This window comes from Pelodiscus sinensis, chromosome 14 (genome assembly GCF_052426305.1).
Source record: "Pelodiscus sinensis isolate ZL-2025 chromosome 14, ASM5242630v1, whole genome shotgun sequence".
Lineage (NCBI taxonomy): Eukaryota > Metazoa > Chordata > Testudines > Trionychidae > Pelodiscus > Pelodiscus sinensis.
Window position 1 is genome coordinate 24,227,365 of NC_143065.1, and position 14,111 is coordinate 24,241,475.

The 14,111-nt window shown below is 40.6% G+C and overlaps 1 protein-coding gene across 2 annotated transcripts in view; it reads right to left on the reverse strand.

Moving 5' to 3' along the window:
• The window catches only part of FBN1 (fibrillin 1), a 221,505-nt gene that overhangs the window by 121,264 nt on the left and 86,130 nt on the right, over positions 1–14,111 (reverse strand). For both annotated transcript variants that reach the window (XM_006135061.5, XM_006135062.5), the window contains exons 9-10: positions 9,334–9,459; positions 4,137–4,295 (exon numbers count right to left, since the gene is read on the reverse strand). In XM_006135061.5, the coding sequence (XP_006135123.2) occupies positions 4,137–4,295; positions 9,334–9,459 (285 nt within the window). The remainder of the gene's footprint in view (positions 1–4,136; positions 4,296–9,333; positions 9,460–14,111) is intronic.

Below are 14,111 nucleotides of genomic sequence, written 5' to 3' on the forward strand. Positions count from 1 at the left end.
ATTCAATGGGCAAAAGAACTTTTGAACTAGATCCCAAATTAACTACCATCCTGAAGTCTTAAAAATTCACTCAGTCCTATAGGATGGATTTCACAGAAAAACACTGAGTTTCTGTTAAGAAAATTCTTCTTTCCTATAGGTCAAGTGAAATTTTAAGGCTCCAGGGTTGAATTTTTGTCTTCCATTCACATTTCAAGTTACCTTGATTAGCCCAGTATAAGAACAGTGAACCTGAAGGCTACATATCTTACATTAACAAAACCTATAATATTGAAAGCAATTTTACATATATTTTAAAGATGTAATATGCAGATATAATGGATGATCACATAGCCACATTTTCAGGTGAACTTTTTAATCATGCCCACAAAACATGTATACCCAAAGCCATATGTGCACGCAAACCTTGAAGGCTTTGGGGCATATAATGAAGGAATTTGGTAAAAATAATGCTAAGAGATAAATTAGTTCCTAATTTACCTATTCCTAAGGACACATCCAGGAAAGTTAAGCTGAATAAGTATGGAAGAGTAGATTTGTTAAATATAATATTAGCTTTTCATGATCCACTTGATTTGTTTTATGCTTATGCTCCAATACATCTGTTAATCTAAGGTGTCACAGGACTCCTTGTCATTTTTGCAGATCCAGACTAACACAGCTACCCCTCTAATACTTGATTTGTTTTACTACTCTTTGACAGCCAGGCTGATCTACTTTTCACTGTACTCCCCTTTACTACTCTATATTTTTTAAGTCTTTCCCAATAATTTTTTATTAAATAAGAGCTTGGGATGGGGGAAGGGAGGAGTGATTTAAGTTTGTCAGATTTGTTGTAATTTTCTTTTTTCACTCCTCATTCAGAAAAAGTGTTAAATCTGCTTTCAGTTAGACTATAACAACTTTTATGTTAGAACATTTAGAAGGAATGCTGAGAAAAAGGCAGACCTGAACAGATTTAAATATCTGCTAATGACTACATGCATCTTCAGGACAGGAGAGGTAACCAGGAGAAGTATCCCGAACTGGAGACACAAGATAGCAACAATGACTGCCCACTGGAACACTAGATATCCTGTCGTCACTGGAGCATAAAAGTGGTTCTAGTGGAAATCCAGAGAGACTTCACTCCCTTGTAAATACAGAGTAGGAGACCAAATTTCAAAAATGGACATCTGAATTGCAACTCCCAATCCCTTATTGTTGTGTTCAAATCAGCAAACAGGTGATCTAATCCTTTTTAAACACCTACATATGGACACCCTAAGGGTGCATCTACACTACATCCTTAGCTCGAAATAAGATACACAATTTGCACTACGGAAATTGCATATCTTATTTAGAAATAAGCTATTTGAAATTTGGTGCATCTACACAGCGCCAAATTTTGAAATAACACACTATTTTGAGACAGCCCTTATCCCTCACAGAATGAAGTTTACAAGGATGCTGAAATAGCAGGTCCGCTATATTTTGCATTAGCGGACGCTTTCAAAAGACAGAGTAGCTATTTCAGGATACCTATTTCAGTATCCCATAATATCCTTGCAGTGTAGATATATCCTTAGGCTATATCTACACTGCGGAGCTTTTCCTGGATCCTGGGGGTATCCTCTTTTTCAGAACAGTTTCCGAGAAAGTGGACGCATTTTTTCAGCATCCCTGTATTCCTCATTGTATGAGGAAGAAGGGATTTTCCAAAAGAGGAGGTTTTTCCAAAATTTGGCCCCATGTGGACAGGTCAAATTTCAGAAAAGCCTCTTCCAACAAAAAGCAGAAAAAGATATGCAAATTATGGTTCACAATTTGCGTATCTTTTTCCGACTTTTCTTTGCAGTCTAGACATAGCCTGAGTGTCTACTTTAGAAAAATCACTTTTGTGAGGTCACAGGGAACTTCTCTGATGCTCTGCATAATTAGAGAGAGTGTTTATACTGGATCACAGTATTTTTTTAAATGTATCACAGTTAGAAGGAATCTAGTTATGGGGGAGAAGGTGGAGGGACAGAAAGACAGACAGAAAGACAGACAGACAATGTGTATACAATTAGACCAGTTTCTGAGAGAGAAATAACTCTATGTTAAAGTCTGATGGTGTATCAAAGTAGCTAAATATAACACATTACTGGACCATCCTCTTTTCATCAAAACAAATCACAGCACCCGTGTTAGAAATCCACCCAACAGACCCAAGAGCCAATACCAAGGAAGTGTTAAGGTGAGAAGTGGATCTACTAGGCTGAACACTTCAGATAACAATTTCAAAGTATTTATAGTTTTAATGCTAAATTCTGCCCTTCAGTATAAACAATTATTGCTGTGGTACGCAACAGAATACAGTGCAAGCCTTTTTTATTGGAACTCTAATCTCCATCTATAATTGCCAGCCATAAACAGCCTACTTTATAGTAACAGCTGCAAGAGTGCTTGCTGCCCACATTGAAAAGACAACTGCCCAATTATGCAACCAGTGCTCTATTTTGTATTACATTAAATTTCCATATCAAAACTGGAGAGACTTTGCCTTTCCAATGTAATTCACTGACAGCCCTACAATTCCTAGATTTGGGCTCACCCTTCGGACATATTTAGAAATTAGTGAGCCTGGAATACTTTTGATGATAATGCTCTGTGTGCACGTGTGCATTGTATGTGTATCTAGCCTTCCATCAGAGAATTTGAAAGCAGTTTAGAAAGGAAATTATAAATTACTAACTCCATTTTAGGTTAGGTCTACATTATGGTGTATGTATGGTATACATTATGTGCGATACATATTTCACAATCCCATTACATGGGTAGAAATAGCAGTGTAGAAAGTGAGACACTGCTTAGGCAAGTAGAGAGGCACATGGCTTCTACACACTACGTGCTTCCCATATCTACATTGCTGTTTTTAGTGTCCCGCAGCATTCTCCATGTCAGAGCCTTTCCCCACCACCGTGAAAGACTGACAGTGGGGAAAGGCTCTGGCATGGCGGAGGTAACAAAGTAAGGATCCTGAGACTTTCTCCAGTATCACGCACACTGCAATGTGGACACAACCTGTTTTTCACCATGGGATGTAGCTACACTGTATCCCACACACTGTTACCAGAAAAGGTCCTAAATACAAATCAACAGAGAAGCTAAGAAAGTTGCTCCAGGAAGCATGATGTGACAGACCTAGCACAGGTTTGAGTCAGGAAGTGATTAAGTTCTACATTCTGCTCTGACACGGACTTACTGTGTGATCCTAGACAAACCACTTTTCTGAGTTGATTTCTTCAGCTGTTACATGGGAATAATCAGGAATCGTGTAAGAGAAAGCAAGCAGCATGTTAAAAGCAGAGGGGAGCTCCCACTCCTCCCTCCTGCCTTTGAAAAAAGCATTCCCCTACAACTCACCATCCTATTTTAACCTACTTGAGCCAGGAATCAATAAAGAAAGTCACTACTCCACCTACACTCTAACCAAGCTTCCTCTCCTAGCTCCTGATTTACCGTGAGCTCTCCCCCCTGTAATCTTCCTCAAGTCTCCTACGCTCTTCTTTGCTGTGATTTTCCAGCAGGCCTTCAGTCCACCTTTTCTCTTCAACATGCTAAAGCAGATCCTTCCTTTGTCCCTTCCCACTCTGTTTCACTTGTACTACATCTCTGCTGGGCCCTCACCAGCCCAGACTCCACAGGTCATGTTCTCTGAGACACTCAATGCAATGTGGGGCAAATAACTGCAGAGCACATGAATTCCTTGACAGTCAGGATGAATGGAGAGGAATCACACAACTAAAATAAAAGGCCCCTCAGTGCTTGCAAGCCTTCAGCAAAAAAATGACAATCAGATGATTGAGAGACCAGACAAAGGGTCATAAAGATTACGGGAGCGCATGGTGGGAGGAGAGATGGGAAGGAACTTGAGCCTACTACAGGATTATGGAGGGACTAAGTCAATACCTTTTTGCAGGATTTTTTGAGAAGGATGCCTAAAAGTTAGGTTTAGACTGAACATCCAACACTTTAGAGATTGCTCACCACTAGCCACAATCCTTTTCATAAGATTTCAGCTAAGTGAACATTCCAAACATTACTCGTGAAACAGGGTAACTGAACAAGTAAGTGCTAAACTATTATTATAAAAAATGCAAGATGATCCATACCAGTAGCTCGGATTGGGCACATTTCAGGGGCACTTGTTGCTCCAGGAGACCAGCATCGTCCGGTGTCACAGCAGCATTGCATTTTAGTTAAAACTTGGGGGAGCTGATTGCCACAACGGCCATTCGTCAGAGAAGAGAAACAGTATCCAGGACGTACGTCTAACGGGGGAAAGAAATGCACATGAAATTACCAGACCTATAAAACACACATCTTTGATTCGCAAAGCCAATGGTCTGTTGCTCCTAATGCTGTATTGGTTTACCTGGTTAATCAGGACTGATTCAGTATCAAGAATATTAATTTTAAATAGTTAACAGAAAATACAAGTAATTAGGTAAGACATGGTAGGATGAAAGGGTGTATCTAGACTACATGGCTCCGTCAACGGAGATCCAGCACAGCGCAGCAGGAAGAGGCTTACAGGAGCAGTCGACCAAGGCTTCCCTTGTCGACCACGCCACGTCTAAACTGCCGCGCTGTTCCGGATCAGCTGATTGTCGGCATAGCGCAGCAGGCATTTCTATTTTAATGAAGCTGGGGTTATTTAAATCCCTGCTTCATTGACTATGTCGAGTAAACTACTTTACGTGGCTCCATCGACAGAGCCATGTAGCTAGACACACCCAGAGTGTTAAAAACTCAAAACCCACTACAGCTTTCTCTAGTGGACTCAGTATTGCCAACTCTAATGGTTTTTATTGTGAATCTCTATACCAGGGGTGGGGAACCTATGGCCCCTGACTTCCCTGGATTCAGTCCTTGCCCTGGCTTGGGGTTCCCCGCTCCCCAGCACTGGGGAGCCTGCGCTGGCACCCCCCTCCCCACTATCCCACAACGGAGCTGTAGCACAAAAATATCTACTTGCCTGGGGTCTGCAGCCCCCAGCCCAAAAAAGGCTCCCCACTCCTACGCTATACATTTGACGTTTTGGTTAAGTCCCTGAAGTCAGGTGATTGTGTGAAAATCTCAGCTTTCATTTGAAAAATCCTAATATCTAGCCCTCATGGTTGCAGAATAAAGCTTCAAAATGGGAACTATAAAGACTCAAAAGCCAGCAAGCAAATAAGAACTATCCCAAAGAGATTTTTTTTAATCTCATTGTTTTTAAGCCAACCACATGACATTTTGACTTGATTCATGTTTTATGAATGCGTGAGGATGGCAACACAGAGAGATTCCCAAATCTTCTGTGCCATTTTGGACCCATTTTGAGCCAAACCATGGGCAGATTCATGGTTTCACTTCAGAACCAGGTGGAGTGCCGTGGTTTTTAACAAGACTTTGCTTTGAGTTCTTAAGCTCATCATGGACACCTGAAAGCTAAAGTGAAATTCAGAGGTGCAAACCCAATAGGAACTAAAACCAAATAAAATGTTTGAAGGGTACTTGTGATCTGAAGGAAAAAAAGCACACAACACTTGAGCTGAGAGTCCCACATTGTAATAAAATAATACAGTAATTATAAACAACAGTGCAGGAGACAAGAAAAAAGGAGAAAGAAGAAAAAGTTTGTTCAACATTTAATAAAATGTTTCAGTGCCTTCACAGAAAAGCCCTATGGTGCTGTAACTGTCTACGTCAGGGGTTCCCAAACTTTTTGACACGGGGACCAGTAAATCCATTCATGAGCTTTTGGAGGACTGGTAACATTCATTTGCATATTCATTAAGCAAATGATGAATATTCAAATAAGTTGTTTCTAGTCCTCCCAAAGCCCCCAGTCCCAGTGTTAGCAAAGCTTTTGATACAGTCACCCACAATATTCTTGCCAGCAAGTTAAGGGAATATGGATTTGATAAATGGACTGTAAAATGGATAGAAAGCTGTCTAGATCAGGGTTTCCCAAACTTTTCACTTTAGTTGGAACCCGTTTTTTCTCAGTATTGTTTTTTGCAGCCCAAAAATATAAACGCATATAAAAAAAGAATGAAAAATGAATAAATTTTCAGTGTTTCACCCGGCTACATCATCCACCCAGCCCGGGCCAGGGTTTGGGGGACCCAGCGCCGCATGGGCACTCCAGGAGGCGGGAGCAGGAGCAGATTGGGGGTACGGTATCTGGCTAGGAGGGAGGGTGCAAGGAAGGGTAGGGTTGCCAGGTGTCCGGTTATGTACCGGACAGTCTGGTATTTGAGGGTTTTGTCCGGGAAATAAATTGAGGAATTACCAGACATATAAAATACCTGGTATTTTCTAATTAGGTAAGTTTTATTATAATTAGGTGTATCAGTCCTTAGCTGTGAACTGCCTGGCTGGTAGATGTGCTCACGCTGCGTGAGTGTGTCTACCAATCAGGCAATTCGCAACTACTCAAGGGAGGGTATGGGCGGGGGTGGGGCGCAAAATGGAATCCCCGGGGCCGGACTCACTCATGTGCCCGGGTCTGCATATGCTCGGGTCAGTCCTGCTCCCCACCCCCCTTCTCCTCCCGATCTCCCCAGTCCAGCCCTGCTTCCGGCGTCCGGTTCCCCCCCACCCCCAACCAATCTCCCCTGGTCAGCCCCGCTCCCGCGACAACCCTCCCCCGACCAGCCCCGCTGCCCCCATTCAGCCCTGCTTCTGGCCGCTGGTTCTCCCATCCTCCTCCTCCTGATCTCCTCCATCCAGCCCCCCCATCCAGCCCTGGTTCCACCGCCTGCCATCCCAAACACACCTCCTCCCAGCCCACCCCGTTCTGCTCCCCTCCCGGCAGCCACACTGAGGCCCGGTATTTTTTTCCCGCAGCCGCGACCCATAGTTTGGGAAACGCTGGTCTACGTTATTACAAGCAACATCAATTTATTATTATTTCAGCTTTGATTTAAAGGCTGTGGCTGAACAGTAACAAACTACAATTCCCATACATTAATTTATTTTTCATTAGTCCTGACTTTTGAAGCTGAAGTGAATGATGATGGAAATTACAGATAGGTGGCAGAGCAAGAAATCACAATGCAACTGCAACAAGTGCCATTACATTGTTCATAAAGATGTGTTAGCTTCATGTCTAAAATGGGCTAGTAGGTGCTGTACAAAGAACACCAATTCTCACCTTCTCCGCTCTAGCAACATTTTACAAACATGTCCTATCTTTGGGGGGGAGGGAGGAGCAGGAAAAACACCCAAGCACCTTTTCAAAGTCTATGACACAATCTGCAGCTTTGAGCAATTTTCCTCACAGGATATTACATCATGTCAAACATAATTTAATTTAAAACAGGCTGCATCATGATTTGATGCTGCACTATAAACCAGATTGGTTTTAAAACCCAAGAACATTCACTGTGAAAACGTAGAAGAAAAATGTGGACATAATCTTATATCAGCATGCAACATTCCTTTAAAAAAGGGTGTTGCAATTATCCAGGATGTGGTGTTTCAATTATCCAGCAACTCAGTTATCCAGAGCTTAGCAGATGAGATACTATAGTTTGTATACAAAGCCAGGGAACTTTCCCATTATTTTGAGGGAACAGATGTAATTCAGTGATGAAACAGTCTGCAGTGGGTTTGCCTTTCATTAGCTGGAAACCTAAACAAAGATATTAGCAGTACTATAGCTGATGGAACAGGTCAGCCATGTGTCTAAATTTTAGAACTAATTCAATTCAAATCAGAGAATCATGAAACTTTTAGCTAGAAAAGACATATTAAACCATCTATCCTACAGGTTTTCAATCTTTTTTTCCAACCACAACCCAAAAATTTACCATTTTAAAATGAATTGTAGACTGGGCCAATACAAATGAAACATCTATGTAACGTACTCTATGCTGCATTCATTTCTTTGCTGTTTGAATTATGAGGCTGGTGAAGTGATGGCAGGATGACAGAGGGAGGACAGAAGCAGTTCCAATCCCTGCTTCTTAATCCAGGGACCTTTAGTTGTAGACCCAGGAGGGATAAATTTCTCAGAAGGCCCTATCTGTCCCAGTTAGTTAACACTTACCTAATACTTTTTACTTGAGGACAGGTATTTTGTTACCTAATCAAGACTAAGTGTTCTGCCTAACTCTAATGCAGATTTTGGCCATGTCCTTGTTTATAGTGCAAAGGTACACCTTACAGATTAGACATAAATCTAAACTTTGTGCAGATAAATTAACAATGCTTCACATTTAGCACACTGTGCTATGGACATGATGCAAATGTTAATGATGGCTCATGGCTTAGTATATCACTTACAATGCTTCTGCTCATCACTTCAATGACTATGAAGGCTCTGGCTTTCAAGACTGAATAGAGAACATCATACTTGCAGTATTTTGAAAGGAAAGACGAAAAAATAATGGCGGATCCTAAAATACTTGCCCAGTTCGAAACATATGAATCTTATTCTAGACAACTGTGGATATCATCAGTCAATAAGTACTAAACACTATTCCTGGGAAGGATATCCTCATGCCAGTGCACTGTACTTTGTTGATCAGTCAGCCTGCTTTGGCAACCTCCAACACCTTGTCTGGAAGCACAATAGCAACTTCAGGGATACAGCTTTGGAGCATTATGTTAAACAACATGACACAAAGACTGCTTTAGAGGGCCATATCTATTCCATCACCTTCAAAGTAAGACCAATAGCACCTCCACGCTATCAATGTCACAAAACACACACTACTGTCTGCACTTCAAAGATCACAGCCACCAACAAGGCTGATTAGAGTCATTAGAGATTATTTTCTTTAATGAAAAACATTTGAATAAAACCTATAAAGTGTGCGACTGACAATGGTTCAAATTTCTATGTCTAGGAATGTATTTTAAGGGTTGTTTTTTAACATAACCATGAGCATAACGCAGGCTACCACAAAAATTAATGGAGAGAACAAGATGATAAGGGGAACCCTATAAAACAACTTCAACTTATTTTGGAGCAACACACCTTTTTAACAGCATAACACATAAAAGAAGAGGGGAAAAGGACAGAGTACAGTAAATAACTTTAAAAGTATGGGTGAGGATATACAGCAAAATATCAAATCATATCAGAAAGGGAATAGCCACATGAACATGGTGTTAAATTGCAAGAGTATCATTAGCTACAACAGCAAAAAAATAGAACACTAACTTTCGACAATGGCTATGGGCATTTGCTCTCAAGAGGGATTTCAAGAGCACTCCTATGGTTTAATTAAATACATTTCTGTATGCTATTATCTACATTTATGGATTTATGAATGTTAGTTGTATCTACTGATTCAACAGTTTTATGCTCACCTATACATCTTGTGCCATCAGGTGCTGTATAAAAACCAGGTGGACATTTGCAAAAGTAACTGCTAACAGTGTTAGAACACTCTCCTCCCTCACAGATTCCAGGAATGGTGCTGCATTCATCAATATCTAGAATAGAAAGAGATCTGATCAGTTTAATTATCAAGATTCCAGCATTAATATATTTATAATTATCATATATTTAAGGTCAAATTCTTGGACTAACAATGGAGTTATGCCAGCAATGTTTATAATACAGTATGAATTAGTGGCCCCAAAATGGGAGCATAGCCTTATGTTGGTAGGCATCATATAAATACATATGAGATACTCTGAATCTAAGGAAACACAATAGTTTCTAATTCTAGAAGCACAGAGAGTATACTTCACTGGTTAATAACGATGGGATCAACCCTGAAACTTGATTTAAAACTGTTGAGGAACTTATTGAGTGTAGGCAAAATGTAATATGCCACATTTAAATATAGCTAGTACACTGGATTTAGCAGTCTACCTTTAAGAAAATTGCCATGGGATCTTTAATGGCCACACATGATCAGAAGCTCTTTTTTATGTCTCCTGCTAATTCCAGAAGTACAGTGTACTATTAACACCATGCTTGGGCACTGGTTCAACCCTGACGCAAAGGGAAGCATACCACTTACTGAATCATCAACACCACTTCCTACCATGTCTAGGTTTTCCTTGGAAACCTCCCACTCAAGTATTGACCAGAAAGACCCAGTTTAACTAATAAGATCTGTTAGCATCACAGCACAGGGAAGTAAATGAACATCAAAATTCCCAGTGTTAAAGATCTTCCATCTTTAAAAAACATTGCCCTAATGTTACCCATACATGTCTTTACTAGTACACAATATTTGTCTGAAATAAAGGTCTTCATAAATGTCTGGACATAAATGAAGTATATACCAGAACAGAGATGGCAGAGGGCAGATCATATCCATAATTGTCTTAGGGTACGTCTAGACTACAGACTTCTGTCGACAAAGAGCATCTAGACTACATTGAGTTCTGTTGACAAAGCAAGCTGCTTTGTTGACATGGTAGTGTGGACGCAAAGGACAGTTTACATGCAATAACACCTTCTGTCGACAAAACTCTGTCGACAGAAGGCATTATGCCTCGTAAAATGAGGTTTACAGCGTCGACAAAACTGCTGAGTTCTGTCGACAGAACTCAGCGGTAGCGTGGACGCAGGTATAGTTTTGTCGACAAAAGTGGACTTTTGTCGACAAAACCCTGTAGTCTAGACACGCCCTTAGAGACTGATTATCACTTTTAAACAAAAGGCTCATGCAATGGATGCAACCTCTAGGAGTTTTGTAGCCCTTATAAGTCTTCAAGTGACAAACCATTTACAGGAAGATCTTCAGTGCCAGCACTCCACAAAAAAAAGGGGGGGGGGGAACTGTATGCCCCCCCCCAATCATACCAGCTGATACTGATAACAAAGTCTGTAATGTTGAGGGTTGTATTCCCTCCACAGCTAGGGGCTTCAGTGACCTGCAGTGTCATGTCAGTATCAATTTTACGTCAACCTCAGTTTTTTTTGCCAATTGCTGGAGGTAGTCAGCTTATGCTACTTTATCATCCCTTTTTTCTTCTGTGGCCATTCCCAGATGGCACTGGTTAGCACTCTGTGGAGTTCAAGTGTACAGGTATTGAAAGACAGACAATGTTTTTCCATAATCTGCCATGCAAGTGCCTAAAATAAGAACACGGACCTATTAGCAAACAAGAAGAGTGTGTTCTGGTAACCATAAAAAGGCAGGCTGCATTGTAGTAAGCGAAAACAATAACGATCATCCATCTAAATGTCTGCAACATCAACACACAGCCCTCAATGTTATGAGAATCCAGTGACAGGCAGTGACACTAAAGGCCCAGATGAATCAAAAAGGTATGGAAATAAGTGAAAACAACAGGCACCAAATTCATATAACATAGCTGAAGAGGTTTAACCCCTATTTACTAACATCAGGAAGAAACAGTACCTGTTACGCACAGTAAAGGAAAACAAAGAATAAAAGAATGCTCTTGGCCTCTGAGTGTCTGATTGTGTGGAACATGGCAAGGATTTCACTGCACCTTTCATCCAGAGATACAGAAACCAATAGACCAATTTTATATACATGTAGGTAGGAATAACTTCTCCCATCAGTGAAATATCTGAGGTGAAATATAGCAATTGCTTAACAGCTACACCACATAAGTTAGGACATAAAGTAAAGATATCTAAAGAGATCTATTTTATGCATTAAAAATTATTTGAAGGAAGTTTGGCCTTAACAGATGGGCTAACACCTTTACTAATTCCCACAGGATTTTTTAATTAGTACAGATAGAGAGGATATCAATTGCACATCTCATTGGAGGTTTCCAGGCCAGAAAAAACAAATGTTATCCATGTCTTCCTGCCATTATCCGCTGCTTTAAACTGATCTATAGTGAGAGCTGGTAGGAGAGTACAGAGCATCATTCTAAGAGTATATAGCAATTGGTTCAGTTTAACCCCTTCTCATGTCCATCAAAAATGCATTCTTCCTAGCATCTCAGTGAGCTGTTATGGTGTCATTTGTATGGGCCACATTTCACACATGGGTGTACAGGAGAATGCTACTTAAAGGAGGATGTACAAGCCTTGAATTTCAGCTCCATGGGAGCAATGATTGGAGACTTTTGACTTCTGCACCAGTATTATATTCCACAAGAGTCCCAAAAGTCTCAAAAATTTAAAAAAAAATGGAAATTGAATTTTGGTCTGAATAAACCACTCAATTAATAGAGAAAAATGCAGTCCTAAGTAGCTCAGAATCAAGTATCATTTGACTCAAATTCATGACTGTTTAAAGTCAGTGTTGCCACTGTTTATATAGACTCCGAATGTCTTAAAAGCAAAATCACTACTCTTTGTTTTAGGTGGAATCTACCTCAAATAGCATTTCACTGTTTATATTACTGTTGATGTTAATGTAAACAACAGTATGATTGTTAAGCATGTGAGTTTTATAAAAGGTAAGTATGTCTGAGATACTTGGAGCCATAAAGGTTGCTGCAGAAAGAATTACCCCAACCCACCATCACCACCACTTAAAAAAAAGAAAGTTACCTGGCTTAGCACTAGTGAAACTAAAATAGAGAGAATGGCATGAAGCAGTGAAACAATCTCATATGTAATGTTCTGAATCTAATCTTCCATCATCAGCCCTGGTAAATAGCATAATAGCTAAAAGCTTTTTGGCTTTCCAAGTAAGTCTGTTATCTCACAAGCTAAGAAATGTCAGAATTGATCAGAAGTTGGATGGAAGATCTCCATGGAAGAGATAAATACTGCAGGAAGCCTGCTGTGTGTGAGTCAGTAGATAGCCGAGCCAGATCTGATGTACAAATGCCAGAGATCATATTAGGGCTGCCAGAGATGCTACCTAAACAGACAAGATGCAGACCCAATGACCTGACCACTTGTGACAATTACAGATCCCCAGGGTATCCTAAAAAAGATTCCAATTTGAGTAAAGGATGTATGCTGAGCTACATGCTCTCTTCAGGATTTTGAAATGTGGTGCAATGACCCTGTAAACTGTTCAGCAGCCATCCCCTTTCACACCAGAGGGAGCTGAAATGTTATTTTTAATTAGGTGCATTGCAGTCCTGTCCACAGGCTCCAACTGACAAAAAGGCTCCTTTGCACTGGGCATTGTTCAATCATTTAGTAAGAATCAGTTATTGTCTCATAGAGCTTCCAGTTTAAACAGACAAAAGGTGGGAGAAAGGAACTACTGACCCCATTTTACAGAAAGAGAACAGCTTTACAGAGATTTCAAATGACTTGCTCGAGACGACACAGTAGGAGGCTCACGACAGAGCCTGGAATTTAACTTACGTATTCTGAGTCCCTGTCCAGGACCTTACCCACAGACCATCCATCCTTCCTTTCAACAAAGTGGTTCCTGTATAAATATTTGTACTGCTTTTAAGGCACTTAGAGATCCTTTGGGATTAAAAGCACACAGCTATAACAGTATTCCAAAGCCACTCTCCTCTTTGGCATTCAAAATTTGCCAGAAAATGCTTTCATTATTGAATCAAACTTCAGCATAATGCTGAGGCAGCAAGCAACTAGAAGTACATTCTTTTAAATGAAGCCTAAGTCCAAGAGCCTGCCTGTTAACTCGTGGCCATTAATGACTATGACACCCTGAACCCCAAAAGTGCCCCCTTTAACTCCAATGTAGATCATTCATATGGCTGTGATATTCCATACAAAGTATGCCATGCAAGATAGCATAGGAAAGGTCATGACCTGCAGAAACCCATTGTTCTGTCAAATCTGCATATTGTTAGCGTGTATGAAGTGATGAGATTTTGCTATATGATTGTTACTGAAATGTGTTGTGAGTTCAGGAATTGCACTCTGCTAGTTCCCTATTGAGGACAACAAAGGAGGTGACCAGCAGCCAGGAAGGTGTTAAACAATCATTAATCATCAGGGGAATTGTAAACAAAAGGATTTACCATTCCTTAAGAGAGTTACACAAGAGCACACCAGGACATATCTGGGCTAATATTTTCCTGGCACATGGACTGAGGGTATAAAATAAGGCACAGCGGCATCATGTGATTACTTTCTCTCTCCCTCCTTCCCCTCCTCCCCCACTGAGGCTGAAGGCTATAAAAATGCTGGGAAGACAAAGACCTGAAGTAAGGTGATTGGTCTTCAGCTTAAAGGTCAAGTCTATGTAGTAAGGACTGTAGCC